Below are 26,696 nucleotides of genomic sequence, written 5' to 3'. Positions count from 1 at the left end.
TATTCGCTTGTGTAAGAATAGTCCAGTCATCAAAGAGCGGGTGCCTACCTACACTTTCACGCGTAGTAATGATAGATAGCTGAAAATACTAGTCAAGGACCCCTCGCGCCATCCATGCAACAGTATTATGTGATACAATCATGCCGAGAAAACATCCGGCCCGCCCACTGACAGAATCATGTAAAGAAAGCCCTTCCTATTGCTACGAAGAACCATCCAAAAGGCTTCGCAAACCATACAACCCAACTTCCAACAAGGACTATGTACCCGGCTGCCCGTTCAACAACCATCATCATAAAACACAGAACAAAGAGGTAAGCAATCGCCTGACAGATGTCCGTCACAGACCGAGCGAGATCGCCTTCTGCCGGCCGCGGCCAGACCCCGGTGGCATTGTAAACGGAAAACACCGTCAGCCATGTCCGGAGAACCTGAAGGCAATGCTCGAGCATCTGCAGAATGCTGTTAATGGCAATCTTCAGCAGCGCGGTCTTGGAATGCCGATTTGACACGACTCTTTGCCAGAGGGCCTCCATTTGAGCAGCTGACAGGATAAAGATTTCCAAGATCAGAGCGAGGGTCAGAGCATTTGTTGCACTCTTGGTGGGACTCGCCACCTCCATCTCCATGTCCGGCGGATCAGCGTGTAAAGGAGTGATTCGAGGCGGCGGCGTCTTTGCTTTATGTTCTGCAACTTGTAATCCATCCAGTTCCGCTACTTCTATCACCTTGGTCGTTTCTGGCACTGTCTTACTACCATCCGGCTGACCTCTGTCRATCGAACCGACTGGAGAGATATTGACAACCAGCGACGACCTGCCAGCTTGACCGGAGCCCGTGACTCGTCTCACTTGCGAGTTCTCGCTGCTCGATCCAGTGCTCGAAGTACGCGATTGTGTCGGGTTATTTCCGGTGCGCTCTGCCTGACCTTCTGCAGACGGTGGCGTCATGCCTGGCATACGGATGAACCCACGCATATCTCGAGACTGTTCGACCTTGCGCCGTCCGGCTTCTACTCGATCCTTGACCACAGGGATACTCCGCACATGAGCACTTCGCAAGGGCACGGGCGACGATACGTTTGATTTTTCCTGCGAGTTTTGCGCCACTCGTCTCAGTCCCAGTGGCGAAGGCTTTCCTTGCGGTCTTGCCCGAGCGTCGGTGATAATGTCGCCTGAGGTGCGCGACGTGGGTATTCCGACGGGAGATCCCTTCTGCGCCGCACCCTTGATATCGGACATGCTCACCATAGTGCGTATGATAGTGGGTGTGATAATGAACACATCGTCGTCCCTGGAAGTCGGTTTTCTGTCCTCGAGGCGCTTGCCCAAAGGTGGGGAGGACTCGCGGTCCTCTTTGCCTGAGCCCTGAGCAGTCTTTTCTAGTTGCTGGCAGCTGGTCTCGCGGCACACGGTCCTCGGTGATGGCTTCGAGCATTGGACAAGTTTCAAATTCGGAGTACCTGGTTTCCATTCTTCTCGAGGGACGGTCTTCTCTCCAAGGTCCGGATACCTCTGGCGGACCACTTGGATCTTCCTTTCTTTGGGACTTCTGGACATAGGACTCGACACATCGACCACCCGGGGACGATCCACAGGCGAAAACAGCAGGATCTCGTCGGGGTTCTTGTCGTTGGGCCCGTTGATCTCCTTGCACCCTAAAAAAGAGCCATCCGGATGGACATTTGGTACATCCTTTCCGGATCTCGAAGCAGATTCTTCCCAAATTGTACTGATGCGGTTTTTGCCGATCTCCTCTGGACAGTAGTACTTCGGGTGTTTTGACTGCGATGGTGGACTTTCCTCAACTCCCGCCGAAGGGGCGGGTGGGGGAGGAGGATCTTGACCGTCAAACGAGGTCGGCTTCGCAGTTTGGACAGCAGATAAATCCTTGTCTTCGGGCGTCCCGGTACGTGGACTAGGCAGAGAGTCTGGATCAAGCATGGCACCCCCGTCGTTGTGCACCCTCTCGATGCTTTGCTGGAATTCCGCAATCTGCTGTGCACTCATTGTTGGTGGGTTTGGCTCTTTGGCGGATGGCATGTTGACAACGAATTTGTCCTCCCATTCCGTCAACGAGCTGCTCGGGCCAGACACGGGTGACAGAGACGAGTGAGAATTGATCGACGAGTCGGTGGCGTTATCCGTCTTGTCCGTGGAAAAGTGCAGAATGCTCTCGTCCGTATCAGAATTCTTTCGTTGAACTCCACTGACCTGTCGCTTCCCTTGACCGCTGAACTGGTTATCAAATCTGCTGGGAGAGCTGTAGCCTGGACGAAGCCGAGGATGGATGATAGGGCTCGCAATCCGCGACTTTGGGTTTCCTCGTAGATCGCCACCGGCCGATCTCAGTTTCTGTTTGACCAACTCGCTCTTTGGGGAGCTGGCCAGCGATATGATCTTTTTGTAGGCTCCGTAGTAAGTCTCTTTGTGCTTGTCCTTCTCCTTCTCTTTATCCTTCTCTTGGCTCTTCGCCGATAGGGATTCCCTCTCAAACTTATCCCTGACCTTCCGCCAATATTGCTCTCGGTCTTTGTCCATCATCTCCTCTGGACTGCTGTACAAAGTTGTAGGCGATTTTCTTGGTCGGACGTTCCCGAGAGAACCATACTCCCGATGTTGAGGCGTAGCAGGTTTATTTTTTTGTTCTTCCTTGGTCTTGCTTGCGAGATCCCTGGGCAGAGGAAGCTTCGTCGGTCTGGTCCTTCGCACGATGGTTGGAGTTCCAGAATCACTGTTTCTCGAATTCATTGGGCTTCCACCGAGGTCTGATGTATTCCCCTCCTGCTGTGTATTTTCCACTGCTTCCACGTCCAATTCCTCCCGCTTATCGTGGCGCCTTCGAGGCGAAAGGTTCAAGAGGTGCCCCTGATGTAAGTGCAGAAGCTCATCCATATTGGTATCGACAGTGACGGCTATTGACAGGCTGGTCTTCAAGGCCAGGTTGACCTTCCACAGTTACCCATTCCTTGAGCAACAAACACTTATCTTGTTTTTGACTTTGGTCCGATGGGTTTCAGGACTCTTTGACGATGCTTTCGTTAGATGCTGAGGCTGATGATGAAGGATCGCCGTAGCATGGCGAAGTGCTTGCCAGAAAAGACCGACGGGACGAGTGCACTGGCCCGTCGAGTGCAGTGGCAGGTTCCCAGCCTGAGAAAAGAATATGAAGAGATTTGTAATAATATGTGCGGAATGCTATGTGATCCGACTTGCCATGCCGAGGAATGTAGCAGCACACACACGCGCGGACTGAAGGAGCCACTGGGGAATGCGCGCCTGCTGGTTTTGTCCGCCGTCTGGAATGGAAACTGCAGCCGCGTACGAGAATGTCGGCCGTCTGTCTGATGAAGCGTGACAAGATGATTGTGGTGTAGACTAAGTGTTGGCAGATTGTGTAGATCGGAAATGTTGATCGTCAAAGGATCAAGGGTATCTCTCAAAATCAAAAGGCACAGTATCCTGTCGGCCATACAACACCCAAAGAACTACCTCACCTCGAAATCAAGCCACTTCTGTGAAAATATAGTCCAGTCTTTACTCCATAGTACTGACAGGTCAACAATGGGCCAGACCGCGCCGTGCCAGGGACGGAATATGATATATTACAGTGGCTGGTCACCCTAGCCAGCCAACATTCCCAGTCAACAGAGAAACAGGACGACTCTGAATTGCACTCCGGAAAGGAAACCATCATGAAAAACACATTATGAGAATAAAAAATCATGTGAAAGCGAAGTGGACCTCCAAACGCCAAAGCCAAATGCTGGGAAAAGTCATGGTTACACGGTGTATACGCTTAATGGACAGATGACAGGATGGTAGAATGACCCATGCACCGCAATGATATATCGGCAATTCTTCTTTTTTCGTCAATTCGCGAGGTGGCTAACCCCATGACTGAATTCAGAACCGGCCCGTTTCACGACGAGGGTCATTCTGAGTCCGTCTCGGTGTTGAGGTCAACGGAGTTGCATTGCCGGGCACATTGCTCTTTTTCAAGGGACTTGATAGCCTCTTCATAGGAGTACCTCGGTCTTTGAATAAGAAATCTGGAGGATTCTGAACCCGGCGGTCGATATTGGCCGGCGTAGACCGCCTCAAGGGGGAATTTGCGTGCGAGAAGACCCCTAAACTGCCGCCGTCGCCTGTAGCACTCGGTGTGGGCCGGAAGTGCGGTTGGCGTATGGAAGAAACGGGACCTCGTACAACCGGGGAGGCATCTCGCAAATGACTGGGTGTTTGCAGCGATGTATAGTTGTGAGAAGTATTTGGCGTAGCGAATGTCTGTCGTCTGGCGGACGCCCCCTCGGGGTCGACAAAACTGACATAGTTCGGATTGGGACTGGTTTTGAATCCTCGATGGATCACGCGAGTAGGGGTAAACGTGTCCACCTTGTTGTACTTGGCATCGGAACCAGGTTGAGAGGTATTGGGGTCGGAGAACTGAGTGCCAACATCTCTCATGACGGGCTGGGTCCGCGGATGGACAAATTTGGTGTCGTATTCATTGAGAACCTCCTTGTGAACCACCATGGAATCCTTGGCTTGCTGAGTAAACGAGGAAGAGAGGAATGACATCTGCACAGACAGCAGAGTTGTAATGAAGATAGTCGTGACGATAGTAACGCTTGGCCGGGGATCGGACAGTTGCGTAGGTAGGAATACCCAGTATACCAGGACGTGTCCGGGGCTGAAGAGGCAGAACAGTCGAAGGCAAATCGGTAGAGGATCCCAAACTGCAAGTTCCCAGACATCCTGTTGCGCGTCGGGATGCGCCCGAGACTCGGCAGATCCGGCAATCACGTTTGCAAAGTACCGCAATGGCGAAGCTGTCATAGGCGTCGAATCGACACGGACACGGCGAGCCGACGGTGTAGCCGGTGGTTGATCTATCGAAGCCTCAAACAGACGATAGAGTCGCTTCCGATAGAAGGTGTAGAAAGTGTTGAACGCACTGAAGCACGCGAGTAGGTGGACGATGAAGGAAGCCTGCCAGCAACAACCGATTAGCGTCTCATCCTCTGTGAACCCCCAGCAAGCTCCTTAAATTGTTGGCGACATACAAACCAGCTCATCCAAGGCACTCCGCCATCATCTCCGAAGACATCGTCAATGGCCCTGCTGCCACTCGACCGGCTGTTCGCCCTCGCAGCGAGGAAGGTTAAATTGAGAACAACACCCAAAGGCAGCGCCCACTCCTTCTCAAACTGATCCCAAGCATTCGTATCAATCTCCTCTGACAGCCATAACAGAAAGTCCAGTGGATTCAAGTACGATCTGATGCGCTCCGCGAGCGGTTGGCGGCGCACAAGCCGGGGCATGTTGATATCGAGGCACAGATATTGTAGAGCACTACCAGGGACGTTTCGTTACCCTTCATATGTGCTCCGGCCAGGCAACTCGATTATCAAGACAACCCTTTTTGAGGAGCGACAAAAGACAAACATACGCCAAGTTTTCCGTTCCGCTACTAAAACAACAAACACATCACGGCCCCCGCTTAGATAAGCCGCAGCGGTCTGCTATGACGAACGTTCACTGAAAGAGGTTATCCACAATCGGGACACGACTCCTTCATCGCACGAGCTCATTGTTGGACTTGGTCGACCTGCCCACGGTAGCTGCTCTGCAGGGTAGATTCCACTTATTTCTAAAGGCTCAGCCCAGCCGATTCTTTGTCCGAAGATGGCAGCCTCGGCGGTGTCCTACAAGGTACGCTCACAGGCGCATATCCTCACGGTGGCATGGCCAGATCACTGACTCTCCTCTGAACCCTAGGAACGGCAATTCCTCGCCGTCATCGGCGACGAAGAGTAACTAGCACCTCCGGTAGCAAGACAAAAAGACAGAAACACCACCGCTAATCGCATCCAGCTCCGTTACCGGTCTCCTCCTCGCAGGTATCGGTGTACGTATACCGCCACGCCGAGATACTATCCTCAAAAAGCACAACTAACAACCCCTTTAGCATGTCACAGACGGCCCAGACGCCCAGCGAAACTTCCTCGTCGTCGATTCCAAGACCGAAACATCTGCTATCGAGAAGGCGTTCCAGAACTTCACCCAGGAGAGGAAAGACATCGCCGTGCTGCTGATCAACCAACACGTACGTTCCATTCCATTCTGCCTCATCAGTGGTCGGTGCCTCATAGAATCAGATTGCCGAACGCATCAGACACAGCGTCGACTCCTTCGCGGACCCGTTCCCCGCAGTCCTCGAGATCCCGAGTAAAGACCATCCCTACGACCCTGAGAAGGACAGTGTGCTCAAGCGCGTGCGGCGGCTATTTGGGGAATAGACAATAACTACTATGTTTTCTTTTGCTTGAGCACCTTCATTTCTCAGGATGGGTTGTAGGGTGGTCGCGTGCGCGGAGCGAGTCGTGGGAAGATACCCGATTATCCAAGATCTATGCACATAGAATTCGATATATTGTCAGCGCCGAGAGAATGCTTGGTTGTCTGCAGAGGCAGTAATGGTCCCTCTCTTCATAGCAGTGACGGTTGCTACGTTCGCTCTGCACTTCTTTACTGTCTGAGAGTCGTGAATAGCTCGAATGAAGGCTCTGTATTATATGGTAGTTCACGCATATACATAGTTGTGCAGGCATGACGAGAAGTAAGTGATGACGATCTGCCCTGACGCCGGATGATATAGCACATCATCTAATCAAGTAAAGCGGTTATAACCAAGAGCATGCAACTTTGACTGTGAAGGACCATGGCAGTTTACAGCAAACATAAGAATGAAAGCTCAAGACAAACATAGAACAGAGGCTCGTAAGAGTAAATTCATCAAGCGATCATAAGTGTGCAGGAGCGGGTTCGAAAGCCACATCAGTGACCATCCAGTGGAAGTGTAGCGATGGTAGCCAACGTGCCTTCTCATTGCCGGATCTTGAACTCGATATTGTGCGCATCCAGGCAGGTAATCTTCTTGCCATCCTTGGTATAAACGTCGGCATGGACGTTGTACCTTCCCTGTTCATCGTCGTTAGTAACTAATTGGCCATTAAATACCAGGACAGCTCGAAAGGCCAACGTACAGGAGGAATATGCGAAGGCAGATCAACCTGCTTAGTCAACGTCATATCGCCTTTCTCTAGGGGACACTCGAGGTCGACATTCTTGATCTGTTCGCAGAGATCGGCGGTCTGCTTGATCAGGGTGATGAGACCGTACTTAACCTCCAGTGCGACATAAGCGCCTTCCTCCACCCGGTCCTTCAGGTTGCCCTTGGCATTGATAGTGAGAGTTTGGCCACTGTGGCCAAGAATCAGTCAGTTGTCCTTGACCCGACACTATATGTTATGGGGAATACCAGTACGTACGGGAGAGGAGGGTTAGGAAACAAGTCCACCGATTCGATCTCCAGGATATTGCCCGAAGGGTCGGAACAGTATTCTAACGGGTTATCTCCCTTGACAGGAAAGCTCTCGGCTTTGATTGGAGCCTGCGCAGAATCGAAGAAGGAGATTGACCGTGCTGAGGCGGATAGAGGAGCAAGGCAAACGAGCAAGGTAGCGGCGGTTGATAAGAGCTTCATGGTCGCAGGATCAGCCAACCAGCGGTCGTAGTAGACTGGGACCAGAGAATGACAGGACGAAGATCAGATGCTGCTCTTGATAGTATAAGAGAGAGGAAAGAGGTGATATATGTAGGACAAAGTTGCAAGGAGGGTCTGATGGCAGGACGCAGGCGAATAGTGGTAGATGAGGAGAAGCGGTGATGAGCCACAGCCACTGGGGTGCAAAGTACCTGGATAGTTGTATGGGATGACGACGGTGGAGGTGCACGTGACTATGCAGGCACGAGTTGCGCTAGTTGTGTCACGAGCTCCGTGAAGATAAGCCGATAGTCGAGATCGTCACTGTGGCTATTCAGAATAATAGCCTCGATGCTGAAATTGCAGTCGTGCTTGCGGTTTATGCTACCATCTTGGACTCGGAGTTCAATCGCTGAAATGGCAGTAGGCGGAGTCAATCATGGGGGTGACCCACTGGTCGCTTCAATACTCCGCTAATATGGATCAACTACAATTTCTTATCATACTAAGGTAAGCAGTCGCTGGGCGAGTCTGACGTACAGAAACGATAAGCATGCTCTTATTTTCGTGCAAGGCTAGGTATATATATACAAAGTGGACATTCCCAAGCCGACGGCTCTTCATCATTATGCAGGGTAAGTCTTTAAACATCTATCTTAATGCTCCGAAACAAATATTCCAGCCATGCCCATGCCCTAGTCAATATTAGTAGAAGTTCATAGATGAGACCAAACCAGCGGGAACTTACAGTTCCAACACACATCGAGGTGACGGCAATTCTCTTGTTCTGACGGCGCAGCTCGGACAAAGCAGTAACGACTTGGCGAGCGCCGGTGCAGCCCAACGGATGACCAAGTGCACTGCAATATGTTTAGCAAAAGAAGAACGACGCGCAAGGATAACCAGATGACTCACATCGCTCCACCTCTGGGATTGACCTTGCTCTCATCAAGACCCAGCTTGCTAACACAGTAGACGCCCTAGACAGTCATTAGTCAATATAGCTCAGATATACACAACAGGAACCAATCATACCATGGACGCAAATGCTTCGTTAATCTCGAAAATATCGATATCGTCCTTGCTCAGGTTGAACTTGGACAGAATCTTGGGGATAGCAATGGAAGGACCGATACCCATGATTCTAGGCTCCAAACCCGCAACTGTAGCTCCGCAAAACTTGCCAATGATGGGCTGTCCGAGTTCCTGGGCACGGGACCGCTTCATAAGAATAACACCGGCGGCGCCATCGGTGATCTGACTGGCATTGCCACCGGTTGTGGCACTGGGCTTCCACTGAGGGAATGCAGAGCGAATCTTGCCGAGGGACTCGACAGTGGTGCCATAGCGAATGCCATCATCACGATCAACGACGACATCCTTTACCTCGCCTGTCTTGGGATCTTTGACTTGGGTCTTGACGGGCACAATCTCGTCGACGGTCCAACCGGCCTTTTGTGCGCGCTCGGCCTTCTGATAACTCTTGGCGGCAAACTGATCGTGTTGCTCTCGGGAAATGTTGAACTGGGCAGCGACGTTCTCTGAGGTCTGGCCCATAGGCTGGGTGTTCTGGGAGGCAATAGGATGCGACGTGATCTGAGCCGACATCTCTGGGGCCCCTCCATCGGCGTTGGTGCTCATACTCTCGGCTCCGACAGCGATCCCGATATCGATGGATCCAGCCATGATCTGGTTAGCGACGTTCTGGATCGCCAGCAACCCAGAAGAACAGAATCGGTTGGCAATGGAGGCGGCGGCCGTCACGGGGAAGCCAGCTGCAAGCACCGCGGAGCGGGCGAGGTATGCGGAACCAGGCGCAAGCACGTTACCGACGCAGACATCTTCAACAAGGTTGGGGTCGAGGTTGGACTTTTCCCGAATAGACTGCAGATTGTTAGGATAGGGTATGGTTGGCGAGGACATTGATTTGGTAACATACCGTAAGCAATGAAATTAGGAGATTATCTACTGTTGTGTCTTTCAAGCCACCTTTTCTGGCCTTTGTGAGAGGAGTCCGAACAGCAAGCGTGATCACCTGAGCGAGGTCAGTCTTCGTCTTAGTTCTTGCCAGTCCTGCAGACGTACAATATCATCGGGATTCTTGGCCAACAGCTTGCTCTTCGCCGACACATTCGAACCAGCGACCTGGTTAGCGATCGAGGACAACCGTTGCTGTGGCGTAGACATGATTCTGGCTATACTGCTTCTGCGGGAACGTTGTAGGAATTTTCCTTGAGTCTAGAAGAAGTATATCTACAAGCTAGAAGAAAAGTCCGAGAGATAAAAAGGCCAACTGCCCCGCGAGAATGACCGCGCTATGTTATAGTCCGGAGATGGCGAATGAACCGCGGTATCTGGGATAATATTGATCTGCGCAGGGCAAGAAGAACACTGCAGCCGAAGTGACACGAGCAAAAGGCTGAGCCGAGATCCAGATTAATAATATTAGAGCCAATGGGATAATAAGACAAAAGGGTATCCCCAGTTCAAGACAAACCCCATAGATCCACTGTGGCAGGTAGACAAGAATGAGAGCCAGCCGGTGCCTGACTGACACTGCCGCCAACGAGCTGTATTGCAGAAGTATTGTTACCGTACGCCTCCAAAGGCTGCAGTGGCCTCGGCTGTCGGACTTGGTACCACAGCGTGTTTGGGCGGTATGGTAGAGAGGTAGTTACCAGTGGATCATCCGAGAGATAAGGTAATTCTTCCGGAAATCCGCCTGCATACAGTAAGGAGCACGGGAGATATAGTATATGTTGTGTCCCTGCTGTGTTGCCCCTACTACTACTATCCCTACTAGCTAGAGATGGTTGTCTGGACACATTTTTGGCTTAGTGGTTGGATATGACAGTATATTTGACTCCCGTACCTCTAATATCTTATCACTCAAGAGTCGTTTGTGGAATTCATGCTTCTCCCTCGAACCTGAGATGATACATATTGAGTATCCAAAGTCCTTCCAGGCGTCGGGGAGGAATCATGGAAGAAGCAGTTGGGCCCACAAGTTTCTGTTCCCGCGCAACGCGTTTTCCCACGGGAAGTGCCGCAGTATTAAATAGGTATGAAGTACTCCGTGCCTGAGAAATATCATGTATTTTAAATTCTCTAGTCACTTTTCTACGATAGAAGTATAGCTTTACATCCAATTTATTAGTTGTTGAAGCATACTTTTAGATTCGGTGGGTGGCCCAGACTCTGGAATGCCGCGCATGGAACCTTGTAGAACTGTACATACCTCCATTGTCATGGCTCTTAGCACCGCTCCAAGCCTGCAACAGGGGCCTGGACAGATACTCAGGGTAAGTATGAGGCAGATCCCCCGGTAGTACTGTATTAGAAATCCATTACAGTAACTATCGGATCACATCCGCTCCTCGATTGCCGTCTCTCCGCACATGCTAGATAGTCTCTGGTGAGCGCCTCATGGGCCTCATGGCCGGCAGAGCTCTCATAATTCAGCTCCCGTCTCGATTCGCCGAGTTGGAACAATTGCCTGGGAGTTGGGTCTTGATAATTAAGGTCATATTGATTCATCCGTATATCTGTTGTTTTCTGTAAATCGGGAATCATATATATCCGGGGAGAGTACCATAGCAACGAGATTAATTGCGCCTTAACTGTTGACTAACTACATCTGCTACTACTATCTGTTTCCTCGACCCGCTGAACACTTTATGGATTTCTTTTCCGAGATATCAGGCCCTTCGCTGGCGGTCGCCTCGGCCCTGACCGTCGCAGCAGGGGCGTATCTGAATGCAAAACTCGCCATTTCCACGGATTTGACGGCTATCCGCAATGATCGAGACTGGACGAAACGGCTGGGTCAGCGTATTGCTGAGCTTGGCGATACAGCGACCCTGTACAAGATGCTGGAGCGCGTCGTGGATGTTCAAGGATGTGGCGCCAGCGAGGCACTTTGGTTTGAGAACAAGACATGGACGTATAGCCAGTTGAAGGATCGTGAGTCTGCTCCTACGGATACAAATCTGTCCTGTCTCCTGTTCAACAATTGACTGGATTGTCCTTGTCAGTTGTCGATCGCTTCGCAGCTTTGTTACACTCTAGAGATATCAAGGCAGGCGACTTTGTCGCCGTATTCAACACAAATTCGCCTGAGATGGTGGTAACCATCTACGCTCTGGCGAAACTGGGTGCCGTGGCTGCTTTGATCAATAACAATCTGCGTGGTATGACCTTCGTGAGCCGCCTCTGTCACGACCGATTGAATTGACCCTGTTGAGTTAGGTGACACATTCACTCACTGTCTCAATGTCTCCGGCTCAAAATTCATCATTTCCACACCAGACCTGTCGCAATTTGTGTGCTTAGACATGCCTCATATTGCGCTGAACATTGGATCATTCGATGGCATCTCCGTCGGCGCGACTGAGCTAGTTACCGCAGCTGACCTGCAACAATACTCTCCCACTGGCTTGATCCCGGCCAAGCGATCTATCCGTGATCTGTGTGTACTCATCTATACATCCGGCACAACAGGAAACCCCAAAGCATGTGCCATTCGCAACCTGATGAACATGGTGACGTCGAATCCTCTGACCACGGATGTCAGAACCCCTTCCAGATACTACCCACTGCGCACCTATTCCTCTCTTCCTCTCTTCCATGGCACCGCCTACTTTACGGGTATATGCTACTCGGTCGGCAATGCAGGCACCCTGTGTTTGCGACGCAAGTTCTCCGCCTCCCAATTCTGGAAAGATGTTCATGACTCTAGAGCCACCCGTATTCTGTATATCGGTGAACTCTGTCGATACCTGCTAGCCACACCTCCATCTCCATACGACACGGACCACGTCTGCATTGTCGCAGCGGGCAACGGATTGCGGGGTGAGATCTGGGAGCGGTTCCGGCAAAGATTCAACGTCCCCGAGATCCGCGAGTTCTATCGATCCACTGAAGGCGTGGCCAAGTTCGACAATCACGGCGTGGGTGCATGGGGGGCAGGCAAAGTAGGGTTCTCGGGACCCATCCGACGATTCTTGGAAGAGGATGTCTTCATCGTCAAGTACGACCCGGATACCGAGATGCCGTACCGGGACCCGAAGACCGGGTTCTGTGTCAAGGCCAAGCTGGGCGAGGAGGGAGAGGCCATTGGTCGAGTCAGGGACCGGGGCATGCTGACCGAATACCTGTACAACGAGGAAGCTACCGAGAAGAAGCTACTGCGGGACGTCTTCGTCAAGGGCGATCTGTATCAACGCACCGGCGATCTTCTCATCCAGAACCACTCGGGCTGGGTCAAATTCCAGGACCGCGTGGGAGACACGTTTCGCTGGAAGGGCGAGAATGTGAGCGCTGGGGAAATCAGGGACCACATCTGTCGTATCCCAGGTGTTCAGGACGCCGTTGTCTACGGTGTGAAACTGAGCGGGTATGTTCTCACATTCAGCCTGGGGGTCTGCCATGCTAACTCTAGCTTCAGATACGACGGCCAAGCCGGCGCTGCTGGTATTACGCTTGAAGATCCCGCAGCAGAGGCCGAGTTCATGGCGAACCTGCACCGAGCGCTGAAAAAGAAGGGCGTACCGTCGTATGCCATCCCGAGACTTGTTCGGCTGACCGAGAAGTGAGTTTACCTAAATACACACCGACTTCTTCCTCGACTAATGGTCCCTTCTTTGATGATAGGGTAGCAACTGGCGTGACATTCAAGCAGGCAAAGGGCGAACTGGCCAAAAAGGGCTGGGATCCCCGTACCCAGACCAAGGGCGACAAGCTGTACTGGCTGAACGGCCCCACATACCAGAAGCTAGACGAGCAGAGTTGGGCTTCAATAGAGAGCGGCCGGGCCAAATTGTAATTGTTTGACCTATTGTATATATATACTAGACTAGACGCTTGCTAGGTAGTAGATAGTTGGGCATATTCTTAGACACGAATACCTGGAAGTCAGTGGGGATGGTCTTGTGTCAACTGTCAACGTCGAACAAGAGGTCCGAGAAAGCTTCCGGTAGTTTGGCACAATCTTATCTCGCTGCCGATGCGTCGAATGGCTAGGTATTAATTCAACGAGATCCAGCCAATACTATGCGTACAGCATATCGCATGTGTGCGATCGACGGACTACTAACTGGATTCTCCCAACCAATACAGGGAAAGAATCACTTTAGGTCTCGTTAGTGTTAGCCACGACGCGGGTCATAATCTCGATAAGGGCCTTTCGCTTTTCCCTATCTACTAGATTCTGCAGAATGCGCGGGGTTACATATTTCGACATTCTGCAGCCTGCAGCCTATCCCCTGGATATCCCTGTTTTGAGAGCATACAGACACAAGCATGTCCTCTTTAGCGTTGGGCGATGTGGAAGCATCTGCAACTTGCGATGGAAAACTCAAGCAGCAAGTGACACCTCACGCGGTTGATGATAAGGGGCCCGAAGAGCTTGTAGCGCCTGATGTATTTGACGAGAGATATCGGACGACGAAATGGGAGATCTGGGCCTATTATGCGTGCGTGCGTGCGAATCAACATACCAATTAACCGCTAACATTGCGTAGCTACTACATTGGAAGTAACGGGCTCTCGCTATTCAGTACGTTACTATCATATTGGATATCGATCCGAAAAGAAACTAATGAAGGTGTAGATTTCGGTCCCACAGCCTTCCAGAACCTCCTCTACCAAGCCGCAGGCGACCAGGGAACCCTCCCCTTCGCAGGCCGCGAGCGCTCGATAAACAGCATCGTCCTTCTGAGCAACGGCATCTCCTTCGCCATCCAGATCGTCGTCTTCTTAGTAATAGGCAGCTTCGCCGACTTCGGGACCTGGCGGCCTAACATCCTGATCGTCTTGTCGGTTATCGCCTACGCCATCGGCTTCGGCTGGTTGGGCGTCCACACGCAGGAGAAATGGCACGTCGGGGTGGGATTGTACATTGTAGGGCTGATCGCGTATCAGACGACGCTGACGTTCTGGACGGCTGCGTTTCCGGGTCTGGCGCGGAATACGGCCGAGATGAAGGATCGCGCAGATGCGTACGTAGCGGGTAGTATCTCGCGGGACGAGTACGACAACGCGGACATGATGGCGCGGAGCCGGCTGGCCAATGTAGCGTTCTATGTGCAGTCTGTGGCGGAGATTGTGATCCTCGCTGTCATCGTGGGGATCATGTTTGGGCTGAGGGTTGATGAGAGCCAGGCGAATAATAACTGGGGGTTGAGTGTGCTGATTGCGTTCGCCTCGGGGGTGTGGCTGCTCGTCTCGCTGCCGTGGTTTGTTCTCGAGAAACGACGGCCGGGGCAGGACCCCGGACGGAACATTATCGTTGCGGGATTGACGCAGCTATACCATGCCGGAAGGGAGGTGTGGAAACTCAAGCAGAGTCTGCTGTATCTGATAGGTAAAGTCGTGTCGTGTCCTTCTGTGGAGATTCTCCCTCGTGGTAAACTGACCAGCACCCTCCTGCAGGATATTTCCTCCTCGGCGACTCCCTCAACACAACAGTCACGGTCATTGCGACATTGCAGAATAGCATCGTCGCATACAACACACTGCAACTGACCTATCTCCTGATCGTAGGCATAGCAGCACAGGTGGGTCTTCTGTCCCCATGAGCCGCCATCGCTAACACCTTGATCTCTCCAGGCACTTGGCATTTACGCCTTTTGGTTCATCCAGCAGCGCTACAACCTCGGCACAAAGACCATGTTCAACGCCATCGCAGTGGGAATCATCCTGCTCGACGGATGGGGCATGATCGGCATCTGGACGGAGCGGTTCGGTTTCCACCATGCTTGGGAGATTTGGGTAAGCCTTCAGCCGAACGCAGCCTCCTAGATAGAGTCCCCGTCGCGTCTGCTAACAAGCACACAACAGCTCTACCAAGCCTTCTACGGCCTTTTCGTCTGCCCCTGGTACAGCTACTCCCAGATCATGATCTCGGAGGTCACGCCGCGCGGCCACGAGTTTCTGTTCTTCAGTTTGTTCAGCATCATCGGCAAGGCGTCCTCGTTCATTGGGCCGCTGGTCTCCAGTGCGATCATCGATGCCTCGCCTTCGGGGAATGTGTCGACACCGTTTTATTTCCTGTTTGCTTTGAGTGTGGTGAGTTTTGTGGTTTTGGTGCTTGGGGTTGATCTGGAGAAGAGTCGGAGGGAGCAGGAGGTCTTTCTGAGGGAGAACAAGAGTAGGATGCTTGGTTCAGAGAGTTCAGACAACATGTGATAGATTATGGCGCCAGTAACTTCCAACGAAGACGAACTAGACAGCAACTCTCACTGTGGAATTCCCATGTCAGTTGGTATACATACATAAATTGAACTTCGACGTGACTTTTCCCTCCTTGGCAAGTGTAAACGCAGTATAGAAACAAATTAAGAATAACTCCAACCCATGCTATGCCTAAGCGCCTTGTATTCGAAGAGCAAACAGACGAAAAAAGACAAGCGGAAGTTGAATGTGAACGTCGTAGAAGGGAAAACCCCAACCACAAAGGCAGGTGTGATACGAATGCCACTATGCCTCGCCGTCGGAAGAAGCGTCTTTGGACTTGCTCTTCTTTTTCTTCTTCTTTTCCTTCTTCTCGGAGCCGTCGACGTCGGGCTCGGCCTCGGCCTCGCGCTTCCGCTTCTTCTTCTCTTTCTTCTCCTTCTTCTTCTCCTCGGCCACCAGCTCCTCGGGCGGAACAAATGACTTGGCCCGCTCCTGCATCTTCTCCTCGCGCTTCTGGCGCTGCCTCTCCATAACCTCCTCCTTCTGGGCGCGCTCCTTGGCCTCCTTGGAAAGGAAGTACTCGCCGGACTCGATCTGCAGATCCACCTTGCTCTTTTCCGGCGCCGGCGGGAACGGTGTGTACACCTTCTTCGATTTGTCGGTGACCTTGTAGGGAACGCGGCGCTTCGACAGCGTACGCTTCTTGAAGTTGGGCAGGAACCGGTCCCAGGATTCGTTGGCGAGCGTGGGGTCCTTGGCCAGCTCGCGCTTGATCATGAGCTCCTTGATGTAGTAGATCGGGTGGATATTGGCCATGCAGTCGTTGACCACCCGGCGGACCTCCTTCAGCCCCTTGTACGGACCCATCGCCGCGACCGTATTACCTTGGACCAGGATGTAGGTGCTGGTGAGCAGCTCCAGCGCTTTCAGGGTGGAGCCGGAGGGACCGAGGAGCCGCTGTCGGCGCTTCACGAAGCGCTCCTTGTTGCGGACTTGGTTACGGATCTTGATGATGTCGCATGCGACGCCGTCTTCGAGGATTTTCAGAGCCTGGACCAGGGTCGTCAGTTATGAGGCGGGGGTCCCATGTCACTGTGAAAACTCACCTGTTGAACGGGTACGCTTCTCGACAGCAGCTTGATCAGATCACGAGCCTTCAGAATGGCTGCAGGGTCGAAGGTTTTACGAGTAGTCTTCACAGTCATGCTACCCTCCACCAAGTCAAGCGTACAGGCGATTCCATGCTTCTCCAACGCTCTCGTCACCACCGGCCAAGCTTCCTTCAGATATTGTTCGCGATACTTGGGGAACAGGGTCGCAAAGGACGATTCTTCCGCAAAACTACCGGCGACATTGTCATCGGGCTTGAATTCTTCGATCTAGTTAAGTGATCGCACGTTAGAATCGAATAGAATGTCGCAAGATACATCCTGGGAATACGTACCTTCCACTTGTCGATATCGTCCGTATCCCACGGCTTCTCCCTTTTGTATGTGGAAGGCATCTTGAGTCCGAGTTGCGTTGATCAACAGCAGATGCGTGCTGTCAAAAGATAATGATCGGTATTCAAGCTGGATCCAACTTTTTTTCTCCCCGCCCAGGAGCGCGGACACTTACCCCATTGGGATATTGTTACAGCCTTATAATTCAGGCATCGATAGGGCACCAACAGAGATGATTTGCGCCGATAAGCGCCCAAACGCGGGATCACCAACGTGTGCTCTGGACATGGTCAGAGTTGAGCCAACTCGAGTGTGCGCTTCTTTTACTTGTCATAATTGCTATTATTATATCTCCTTATTGGGCCCGAACGGAGGATTTTGGAATGTGCGAATAAGTATTGAGCATGCCTATATGGAGTGTCGCGAAGATGGGTGCAATTTGCCTCAATATACTCGTCACATTGCCATAAAACTAGCAGATTGATCCATCAAGCCTCTCTAATACTGTGGCCTTGATTCTCCTTCCTCTGTAGACTAGATCTAGTCGTCATGTCGTCCTGACAAAATTGGACACTTGCCATTTCGGTAATATCCCATCTCGCCCTTCTCAGTACAATGCCGTATCCATGACTCAAGGTCATTGACTAGGCCCTCCTGATATATTATTCCCACTAGACTCAGTAACAATCAGGATATCCCGTTCCGTTATTGACGGTCAACGAGGTTACTTGTTGGTGAAAAGGGTAGGGAGACTCAGAGCCGAAAGAAAAATATGTCAGAACAGCCGCGGAGCGTTGAGGACCTGGGCAGTGCACATTCAGTCTGTCATGTTTCCGAGCTTGTAGGGTTCTCGGGCCCTCAGTGGGCATTAAAAACTCTGAACCGCCAAACTGCTAATGCGGACACCACTGAAGAGGATCTCCTCAGAGGGTAGATAGCAGACGTGGGGTTGGCATGACGCTATCCCGAACTTGATAGTTAGACAGATTCTAAAACTCCAGACGCGCAGCTATTCAATCGCATGTTATAGAGAGAAGACAGACAGAGAGGTTAGGTTGTTTATCTGGTCGTCTGGAATGCAGATCTCCATTCTCGCTCGCGGTCTGGTTCAGGGTAAGGTTAAATAGTCAGCGTCCCGTCAGTTTGGTTCAGGTTCCGGACCCGCGACGGTCCCATCTCTCAAGCCCCTTCACTCCTCTTTCTTCCTTACTCACTTCTCCCTTTGAGTATCCATCGTTGCTCTGCCAGGGGTTGTTTATTCAATTTCATCTGCTTGGAGAGGTTGCCCAATCTCCAATATCTTATATGTCTTTCCAATAATAGACCAAGCTCGCAATGGTAGATGCTTGGTTTTCGAGAACAGTACCCTAGCGCCTAATCAGCTGCATATCGTCCTCATGAAGGTCGTTCAGGCTGCTTTGCTGAAGATTCACAGAAAGTCCTCTCGAATGATGGGTTCACTGACGTATTGGGTAAAATGAACATTGATGACGAGCTATCGGCGCGTGTCAAGACCGGTCTCGGTATCTCTGGAAGCTGATCATGCTACAGAACAGCAGGGTTAAAGCCACTGCTTGATCCACGGTGTTAATCCTCAGCTCATAATGCTTCGAACTCAATGTTGTCGAACAAAACCAGATGCTAACCAGTGATGTTCATATTCTGTCTCGCAGGCATAAAGTTCAGAAACAAATCGGGAAAAAGACACTGACTGACCGACCTCTGTCTCATTCAGTTCTCAGAGCTAGTATAAACCAAGATCTCTAATCGGACGACGGGCAAACATGATTCACTTTGCGTATTCCAGGAATGAGTGAGCCTCGAGGTGAACCGAACCGTGAGCGCCCCGTCAGCTCTTGAAACACAAAACAGAGCGATCCATCGACCTTCTTTCCTCTTCAATTTCAGAGCAGCTATCCTGGCTTTCGTCCAATGCAAACGTACCTGAACCATCAGAAGGGAGACATAATGGCCGATCCGCGGTCACTTACAAGGGAAAGTATGCCTTCAGGCTCGCTGTTTCCGCTTCTTCTCGTGCTTGAGTAATGAGTTCCTGGAAATCTTGCTGAGGCATGCCAGAAATCTGTGTCAATGGGTACAGTGCCAATGATGGAAGGAGGTTATTGACGTTCTCTCGGTTAAGCATGCCGATTTCTCGCATTCTATGGTCTAGCACACCGGTTGAGCAGCCCGCAAACGAAACGGGAAGTGAGGACTCACCAGTGGACCACGCCGAAAGAGGAAGAGGAATCATTCTCGCGTCAATATCTTCGAAACCTCTGTCCCGAAGAAGATTGTTCAACCGTGTTCCTACACGCACATCCTTTGTTCCTTCGTATGACCTCAGGAACTGTGTGCTCCATCGTCTCAGAGCATGTTCCTCGGTAATCGAGCCGTTGTCCGATTGAACGTTGAAGTATATTTCGGTCAATTGTACCCATCCGCCTGGCTTCAAGACCCTAAGGAATTTGACCAAGTCAGCCTTCGGCCATTTCTTTTGTAGTTTGCCAGAAGGCCAACGACCATGGCTTAGCAGAGAGCGCACCTTTTGATGTCTGCGAGGTAGGACGGCCATCTGACTCTGTTGATGCCAGTTGCAAGAAGCCTTGAGTGAACAAGGTCGAAATGATTGGAGGGAAAGGTGAATCGGCGATTGAGGTCGTCGACCTGGTGATGAGAGGTCAGCTTGACGCCTCCAGGAGCCCTGTGCAGCCTAAGTACTGCAGCTATGCGTCCATCTCTGGATTATTGGAAGTCTCTGCCCACCTGTAACCATAGATTCTCAGGCATGTCATCCGGATTCTTGTGCGGAGATATGTCAAGACCGATTACCTTGCTCACGCCAAATTTATCAGCCACTGTGTGTGGAACGCTTTAAGTGCGACGATATTCACCTTGCAATCTGGATACTGGGTAGCCACATCGACTGCCCAAGATCCAGCGCCATAACCGCAGTCGAGTACTCTGCGAAGTCGACCGATCGGTGGAAAAATCAGTCGGCCGTCGAAGATCCTAGAGAACACTCGATGCTGGAGGTCGAGACGTTCTGCTTCTTCCTGATAATGAACAACGGTCAACGCTTGCCAAATTTTGAAAGGACCGCGGCCATACATCGTCAACAGGCTCAAACGCTATCTGGTTGTCGATGGAGAACTTGTGGAATTCTCGTCCATGGATCGTCACGGTGTGGAGGTATACTTCGTCCAATTCCTCCGTCTCTGAATCAGGGCTCCTTGTTATGGAAGTGTCAGCGCGTCCTCGCATTCATGTGGTCAAGGTGATCTTTCGGAGGGAGTACGTCATGCCGTCTATGGTTCTTCGATGTTGTTCAACAGCCTGCTGTCTCTGTGTGTCTGGTTCGAAATGTTCGATGAGGGGCGGCGAGAAGCCGATGTCGAGCGGGTATGTAGGAGGAAGCGAACACGAAACGATATCTGGGAAGGGACCTGTAGCTGGAAGCGATTGACGTGGTACAAGATACTATCGCAGAGCTTTCTCTGCTCGATTCAGACGACAAAAAGAGCTTATGTTCTCCCCATGGGACGTCTTAGGAGCGTACTTTGCGGGACTCGAGGCTCTTACTAAATGTGCGGATGGTGGAAAACCCGCTCTGCCCAAATCCTGGCTCCTCTGTTGCGCGGAGGGACAAAACAACGCTGTTGGCAAAACTGCAGTGAACCAAAACTGCTACAAACGGACAAGCATCATTGCTGTATTGGTCTCTAAGCCACACTACTACATTGTGACCTCAAGGAACGATAGTATTCATTGTCGACAAGAGCGAGCCTGATTACCGTATTCGGACTAAGTCTGACCTCCAAGCAAATTTGCAGGGAAAGGAGGGGTCGGCGGTGTCTCCCAGAGGGGCCGCTGATGCCGACGAGATCAAACAGAGGAAGATCTCTAGGGTCCTCGCTGTGGCTTGGGCTGCTGGGTATTGAACTAAATCGATTATCGAGCTTCAAATGGTTACCTGACAAGTTGGGAGTCTTGGGACTGTGTTACGGACATTCGAAGCTCCTGCAACCTCTGTTCCTAGAACTTGATGAAGAACGCCAGACTGATCCGTTTCCTGTGAGCAAGACATTGGCGCTCCCACCGGTTAGTTTCGTCTGTCTCAGAGCTGTTTTCGCTCGAGAATTCAACGCGACGACTCGGACCAGCTAACTGATGCACCTTCATGCATTGTATAGAGTTACGCAATGGACCCGAATACCCACCAAAATGTTGATTACGCGACAGCCTGCATGCACTTACATGGCGTACAGAGGCTACAGCCGCGGACAAGAAACGACCGAGAAATTGGTTCCATCACTACAGAAGCACGAAAGGCTACGGTATTGCGTTGACTCCCAAAGAAATCAGCCACAGACAATGCAGGGACGCGGAGCGTCTTCTGGACTAACGGGTCGTTGCATGAAAAGTCAACGCGCATGCAAGGTAATCCTCAATCACTATGGAACCTTGTCTAATTTCAGCAGTCAGTGTCGCGGCGATCAGATGATAAATTTCTCACTCATGCCTGCATCTCAGTCCTGGTTGTGGATCGAAAGATTTGCTCGTTCGACTTCAAGAATGCGAAAAGACCTCCACGGAGGTAAACTAATGACGGCGTCGACGAACGAGCTGAGTGGGGAGACGGTCAGAGTGGCTTAGGGCTCCTCATGTACGAAAATAGGAGGAAAGGAGATCAGCAATAATGCGCAGATGGTTCAAAAGAAAGTAACTACACAGTACACATTGCTCATAGGGCCTCATTCCCATAAGTGCTCATCCTTGAGAATATGAGTATGGAGTGCATGAACTATTCTTCTTACGACTCACTGTTTCTCATATCCATTCGTTTTCCTGGCACTCGATGCCGCTATCACCTCGCTCCTTCACCGCTTCTTGTTGGTGTGCTAATGGAACAATCCTGACGACTTCAGCCAATGTGATTGGATGACGAACAAAATCGCGGATAACGGGCATGCTTGGTCTGCTGCTGTTTCTAAAGCGGGGCAATGACGTCCACTGGTCTTTGGGGCAGTCAGAAGCATATGAGAAGCAAATGGGCTTGTCTAGTGAGAAAACGGTGACTTGAAAAGCCTTCTGAAACCAAATATGGGGCTGGATCACAGACTCCTCCAGTCGAGTCCATCCTAGCGCGGAGGGGGTGGTGGTATAAATTCAAGGCAAACACTTGCCGTGGGGTTTCGTACGGGCGATCTACGGGCTTCATGGCCTCAGATTGGAAGGATCCAGGCTCTCGGGTCTCGCTCTCATTTCGAAACATTAAATGAGAGCTTCGAAGCCTGTCAGAACAATGATAGCGATTCCAGAACCATGGTTCACTGCTCGAGAAGAAACGGCAGCTGGGGCCGCTGGCGTGTCTAGTGCAGCCGATGGTCCGGCGTTACATAGCTGCACTGGCCAGGAGTACGGAGAACTAAATGAACTAAATCACCCGCTTCGTGTCATGAAAGCCTTTCAGTGTTGTCTGTGCGCCTATGTAGTCCTTAGCAGGTCTTCCACCTCTGCAGAGAAGGATTTCTTCTTGCAGTGCTGGGGAGACGTCTACCTTATGTTCTCCCTGCCTACTGTGTGATATTGGGCGACCCGCCGTTTTACAATGATTTCCGGCTTGAACTGCAAAAAAAAAAAAAAAAAAAAAAGACAAGAGGCAGTCGGGGCTCAGGTCCGATAAAAGCATCCTTTACATTTGCCATCATTCGCTGTGCAGAGGCTATAAAAATCCCACTCATGGCCAAAATCCTGGTAGATGGAGAACACTGCTGCCAGCGTCCAATATGACCGCTTTTAGGGCCGTCAACTCACAAAGACAGTTACGTCTGTGAAGTTTAATCCAACTGCCTTCATTTCGACCTGGACTTGGTCTGCAGGGAGCTCCGGAAAGAGGCCGTCACACTCCAGTGAAGGGTCTGCAAAAGGCCTCATTTGCTGGATCGCCAGGGCTTTGGTATCTGGTTGCGGAGCACTGGCCTTCAAGGCGTTTGGGATAGGGTACCAATGGAAGCGTCCGATGTGGACTTCCCCTTTGACTCTTCGGTATTTGCGCTTTGAAGAGCTCTGCGACATCAGTACTGCCGCTGGCAGAAAGGCCAACAATAGCATCGGAGTCATCCAGGATTTTTTCGATCTTCTCGCCCTCGCCGGTGGCGTGGAGTATGTGCGCAATGGCACAGTGGACTTGAAGCAAAGTAGGCGAAGGCAACGGGATGCGCCCATCGTGGGCTCTCATCGTGACGATTCGATTCTGTGGCAGAAATCCTCGATAGACTGGTGCAAACCCACTGAAGGTGGTGATATGATACTGATCTGGTATGCCGGTCTGTTCGAGCGCTAGATGGAATTTTCCAAATGATCTGTGAAGAGAGAAAGAGAGCATCATCACATTTTGGAGGCTATTAATGTCCCGGTAGTAGAAGTTTAACAGGGTGCTGACGCTAGGAAAATAGTGGAAGATATTTTCCCAAACAGCCATTTTCTGGCGTTTGTCATGGTCGTTTTCCCACTTAGCGAGACAAAAAGGCACAATATGTGCCGCCTCTAAGTCTTCGCAATCTTCGTCAGGGTATTGTTTGATCAATTTAAGATCATAGAAACCTGATATGATGCACTTGTTCCCCTCTCTAAGCATCGCTGCCTCTCGGAGCATTGTCCGCTGACACTTCATGGGCTCGTCTGTCATGGTCGCGGGCTCTTCAATTGACTCGTCCAAGCTATGGCGCAGAGAAGGCGTGATGTTAGCCATGGCCATCACGGCCCCCGCAACCTTCATGGGCTTTAGGAGCCCTGAAATTATGCCGCGAGAAAGTTGACGTAATGTATCGTTTTCCGCAGCCTCAATGATGTCTTCAACCAGGTGAGCCCTCCCATCTGGCGGGAGGTATTTGAAAGTTTCGCGAAGGATCTCCTTGGTGTTGTCATTGCCATCTAATGGCACGTAGTCTTTTATGATGGCCTGAACCTCATTGGGCACGCTATCGGTCTCTGATATCTGCGAATCTGAGATTGGACTGGACGTGATCAACAACTCATCGGCCATTTTGTAGGGTCGATCGGCAGTTTGGGAGGTCGTAATACAAGGATCCAATGGAGCAGGAAGACGTTGTTGATGTAGTCACGATAGGCTGGAGAGCGTTATGTGGTTGTAGTTAGTTGTTTCTTTGCTTAGTAAAGTGTTTGGTATGGTGTCGAAGACATTCACAGTAACTTGTATGATATAATGGTTACCAGCACACTATCGCTACCGTGCATACTGACACTTCCATGATGTCTTTTCCCTATATATCTCCTCTAAACCTCTACATGTATGCTCTGATTGGGATAACCACAAGGCTACCTCAGTCAAAAGTCCTGATATCCCAAACAGGCAACGTGGGTGACTTAGCGTTGCATGTATTTGACTCCTGCGTGGGAGATAAACCAGGGGGAGAACTCTTAGTGCTTACTCTGCGTCACAAAGAATCAACTCGAGATATGCGCACGACACTGGCTTGTCTCATCCCTCTCGACTATAGGGTCTCCAGATATTGATAATATTGGCTTTCTGGCACTCCTGATGGACAAACTGATCGGATGTGGAAGTTATGGACACATCCAACCGGACGCAACACCAGCAACACCCAACCGATCCTCGCAACCGATCCTCAATCACAGCCTAAACAGCTAGACAGGGATGCATGACTCGCTTTGTCCGAGCATGCCAATCACGGCTAAAAAAGGCTTCGTTCTGCCCCGTCCAGACAAGCATCTGTAGCGTCCGTGTCTATCCCCACCCGGCTACCTATGCTTGAGAGGACACTAACAATGATAGGCGATGAGCTATATAGGTGTCAGGCTCTAGCGTCCAATCAATCAAGACTCAGTCGACTGGGATGTCTTTGAGAGCACATCGATACCCTACGTTGTCTCCTTAACTTTCCAGGTCTGCTTGACTTCTCGTGAAATCAACAAAGGCAGCCATGAACGCATCGCATATTCAAGAGTCGAACAAATAGGGGTCACCTTGGTTCAGTCACCTTTTACTTCAAACGGAAACCTGGTCTTCTTTATGGTCACTTATAGGTTCATATCCGTTCTTCGCTAGCATGGCAACCCCATTAGCATCGGCTCCCTCTGATGAGAAAGGAGACGGTAATGCTCAGATTCAATCTCAGCCTGTCGGAGCTTCCTCTTCTTCATCTGGAAGACCAGCCCCTGATCCAAATCTGGTGAGCCTCCCCTCGTGGCAGCAGGTTTCTTTATACAAGGAGGAACAATCTTCAAATCTAACAGAAAGTGTCGGGTAGGTGACGTGGGATGGTCCCAACGACCCTGAGAATCCGAAAAACTGGCCTGCGAGTCGAAAATGGATGGTTTTCATTCCTGTGTCCCTGTTCAATCTCTTGAGCTCAATGTCCTCGGCCACGGTTGCCCCGGCTCTGGAGGCCATCGCCGATGATCTCAAGATCCGTTCTCAAACACTGCTCATCATGAGTCTTTCTGTGTACCTGCTCGGTAGTGCAATAGTTCCTCTCGTCAGTTCACCTCTCTCCGAGACGTATGGACGAGTCATGATTCTCTCCGCTGCGAACATCTTCTATATCATCTTCAATACTCTTTGCGGGATTGCCAAGTCTCAAAACCAGCTTATTGCATATCGATTTCTGGCCGGGTTAGGGGGTGCTGGTCCTTTCGGAGTACGTATCTCTAATACGTTCCTTGCCCACCAGTGCTAATCTGAGCTATGTGTAGATAGGGAGCGGCATGAACAGTGACCTGTTCCCTCCACAGGACCGATGGAAGGCCATGGCAGTCTTCACCCTGGCTCCACTCATAGGGACTGCTATCGGTCCCATCACCGGAGGATTCCTTGTTCAGTATGAGTCCTGGCCATGGTGCTTCTATGTGGTCTCAATCGCTGCCGCTGTTGTCCAGCTTGCCGCGTTCTTCCTACTTCATGAGACATACGGTCCTGTTCTATTGCGAAGGAAATGTGCTCGAATGCGCAAGATCACAGGAAACCACAACCTCTACACCGAATACGATGGCATGTCCTCAACCGCTTTGCTGCACAAGAACTTGATCCGACCATTCCGTCTGCTGGCCACGCAGCCCATCATCCAGGTGCTGAGTCTGTATCTGGCGTATCTCAACGGCATCTTATACCTGATGGTTGCTACGTTCCCGGACGTCTGGACGACGATCTATCATGAATCGGAATCGATTGGATCGCTGAACTATATATCTCTCACGGTTGGAATGGCTATCGCAATGCAGCTGGGGACTCGGATCGCCGACCGCGTGTACCAACGACTGCGTGCTAATAATGGAGGGGTGGCTCGGCCTGAATTTCGATTGCCGATTCTCTGTGCAGGAGCATGCATTGTCCCCTTCGGACTCTTCTGGTACGGTTGGAGTGCCCGACAGAGCATTCACTGGATCATGCCGTAAGTATTCCCTTGTGGACGATCAATCTACCCTAGGAGGATATCGCTGATCCGAGAAGTAATATCGGCGCCGCCATTTACGCTGGTTCTACTGTCG

General features: G+C 51.2%; 11 protein-coding genes across 11 annotated transcripts; 4 read left to right on the top strand and 7 right to left on the bottom strand.

The window, feature by feature from the left end:
• Positions 1–176: 176 nt before the first annotated feature.
• Aspvir_000708 (putative NTP binding protein) lies at positions 177–2,894 on the bottom strand (the record flags this gene model as incomplete). Its single annotated transcript, XM_043265842.1, has 1 exon — positions 177–2,894. One exon carries the CDS (start codon positions 2,892–2,894, stop codon positions 177–179), a length of 2,718 nt encoding a protein of 905 aa, XP_043121777.1.
• A 1,011-nt stretch (positions 2,895–3,905) lies between these two features.
• Positions 3,906–5,323, bottom strand: Aspvir_000707 (Nur1/Mug154 family protein; the record flags this gene model as incomplete). The annotated part of the gene is made up of 2 exons (XM_043265841.1): positions 3,906–4,991; positions 5,066–5,323. The coding sequence occupies 2 exons, from the start codon at positions 5,321–5,323 to the stop codon at positions 3,906–3,908; spliced, it is 1,344 nt and encodes a 447-aa protein (XP_043121776.1).
• Positions 5,324–5,687: 364 nt separating this feature from the next.
• On the top strand, positions 5,688–6,301 carry Aspvir_000706 (H(+)-transporting V1 sector ATPase subunit F; the record flags this gene model as incomplete). Its single annotated transcript, XM_043265840.1, has 5 exons — positions 5,688–5,714; positions 5,781–5,815; positions 5,877–5,910; positions 5,971–6,108; positions 6,161–6,301. The coding sequence occupies 5 exons, from the start codon at positions 5,688–5,690 to the stop codon at positions 6,299–6,301; spliced, it is 375 nt and encodes a 124-aa protein (XP_043121775.1).
• Positions 6,302–6,887: 586 nt separating this feature from the next.
• On the bottom strand, positions 6,888–7,548 carry Aspvir_000705 (ML domain-containing protein; the record flags this gene model as incomplete). The annotated part of the gene is made up of 3 exons (XM_043265839.1): positions 6,888–6,983; positions 7,049–7,265; positions 7,334–7,548. The coding sequence occupies 3 exons, from the start codon at positions 7,546–7,548 to the stop codon at positions 6,888–6,890; spliced, it is 528 nt and encodes a 175-aa protein (XP_043121774.1).
• Positions 7,549–8,204: 656 nt separating this feature from the next.
• On the bottom strand, positions 8,205–9,735 carry Aspvir_000704 (putative peroxisomal 3-ketoacyl-coA thiolase (Kat1); the record flags this gene model as incomplete). Its single annotated transcript, XM_043265838.1, has 6 exons — positions 8,205–8,243; positions 8,297–8,408; positions 8,464–8,528; positions 8,584–9,432; positions 9,488–9,583; positions 9,634–9,735. 6 exons carry the CDS (start codon positions 9,733–9,735, stop codon positions 8,205–8,207), a joined length of 1,263 nt encoding a protein of 420 aa, XP_043121773.1.
• Positions 9,736–11,225: 1,490 nt separating this feature from the next.
• Aspvir_000703 (putative bifunctional fatty acid transporter/acyl-CoA synthetase (FAT1)) lies at positions 11,226–13,372 on the top strand (the record flags this gene model as incomplete). Its single annotated transcript, XM_043265837.1, has 5 exons — positions 11,226–11,511; positions 11,583–11,738; positions 11,797–12,943; positions 12,995–13,138; positions 13,201–13,372. 5 exons carry the CDS (start codon positions 11,226–11,228, stop codon positions 13,370–13,372), a joined length of 1,905 nt encoding a protein of 634 aa, XP_043121772.1.
• A 476-nt stretch (positions 13,373–13,848) lies between these two features.
• On the top strand, positions 13,849–15,735 carry Aspvir_000702 (MFS transporter; the record flags this gene model as incomplete). The annotated part of the gene is made up of 6 exons (XM_043265836.1): positions 13,849–14,021; positions 14,070–14,104; positions 14,159–14,911; positions 14,980–15,104; positions 15,157–15,318; positions 15,388–15,735. The coding sequence occupies 6 exons, from the start codon at positions 13,849–13,851 to the stop codon at positions 15,733–15,735; spliced, it is 1,596 nt and encodes a 531-aa protein (XP_043121771.1).
• A 291-nt stretch (positions 15,736–16,026) lies between these two features.
• On the bottom strand, positions 16,027–17,227 carry Aspvir_000701 (KRR1 small subunit processome component; the record flags this gene model as incomplete). The annotated part of the gene is made up of 3 exons (XM_043265835.1): positions 16,027–16,773; positions 16,830–17,102; positions 17,168–17,227. The coding sequence occupies 3 exons, from the start codon at positions 17,225–17,227 to the stop codon at positions 16,027–16,029; spliced, it is 1,080 nt and encodes a 359-aa protein (XP_043121770.1).
• A 1,925-nt stretch (positions 17,228–19,152) lies between these two features.
• On the bottom strand, positions 19,153–19,691 carry Aspvir_000700 (uncharacterized protein; the record flags this gene model as incomplete). The annotated part of the gene is made up of 2 exons (XM_043265834.1): positions 19,153–19,614; positions 19,686–19,691. 2 exons carry the CDS (start codon positions 19,689–19,691, stop codon positions 19,153–19,155), a joined length of 468 nt encoding a protein of 155 aa, XP_043121769.1.
• A 3,376-nt stretch (positions 19,692–23,067) lies between these two features.
• Positions 23,068–24,213, bottom strand: Aspvir_000699 (HNH endonuclease signature motif containing protein; the record flags this gene model as incomplete). Its single annotated transcript, XM_043265833.1, has 1 exon — positions 23,068–24,213. The coding sequence occupies one exon, from the start codon at positions 24,211–24,213 to the stop codon at positions 23,068–23,070; it is 1,146 nt and encodes a 381-aa protein (XP_043121768.1).
• A 1,045-nt stretch (positions 24,214–25,258) lies between these two features.
• On the top strand, positions 25,259–26,603 carry Aspvir_000698 (putative MFS transporter; the record flags this gene model as incomplete). Its single annotated transcript, XM_043265832.1, has 3 exons — positions 25,259–25,381; positions 25,460–25,849; positions 25,905–26,603. 3 exons carry the CDS (start codon positions 25,259–25,261, stop codon positions 26,601–26,603), a joined length of 1,212 nt encoding a protein of 403 aa, XP_043121767.1.
• Between the last annotated feature and the right edge of the window lie 93 nt (positions 26,604–26,696).

The sequence above is a fragment of the Aspergillus viridinutans genome (assembly GCF_018404265.1).
Source record: "Aspergillus viridinutans IFM 47045 DNA, scaffold_1, whole genome shotgun sequence".
NCBI classification, from domain to species: domain Eukaryota; kingdom Fungi; phylum Ascomycota; class Eurotiomycetes; order Eurotiales; family Aspergillaceae; genus Aspergillus; species Aspergillus viridinutans.
This window is presented reverse-complemented; position numbering and strand designations above follow the sequence as displayed.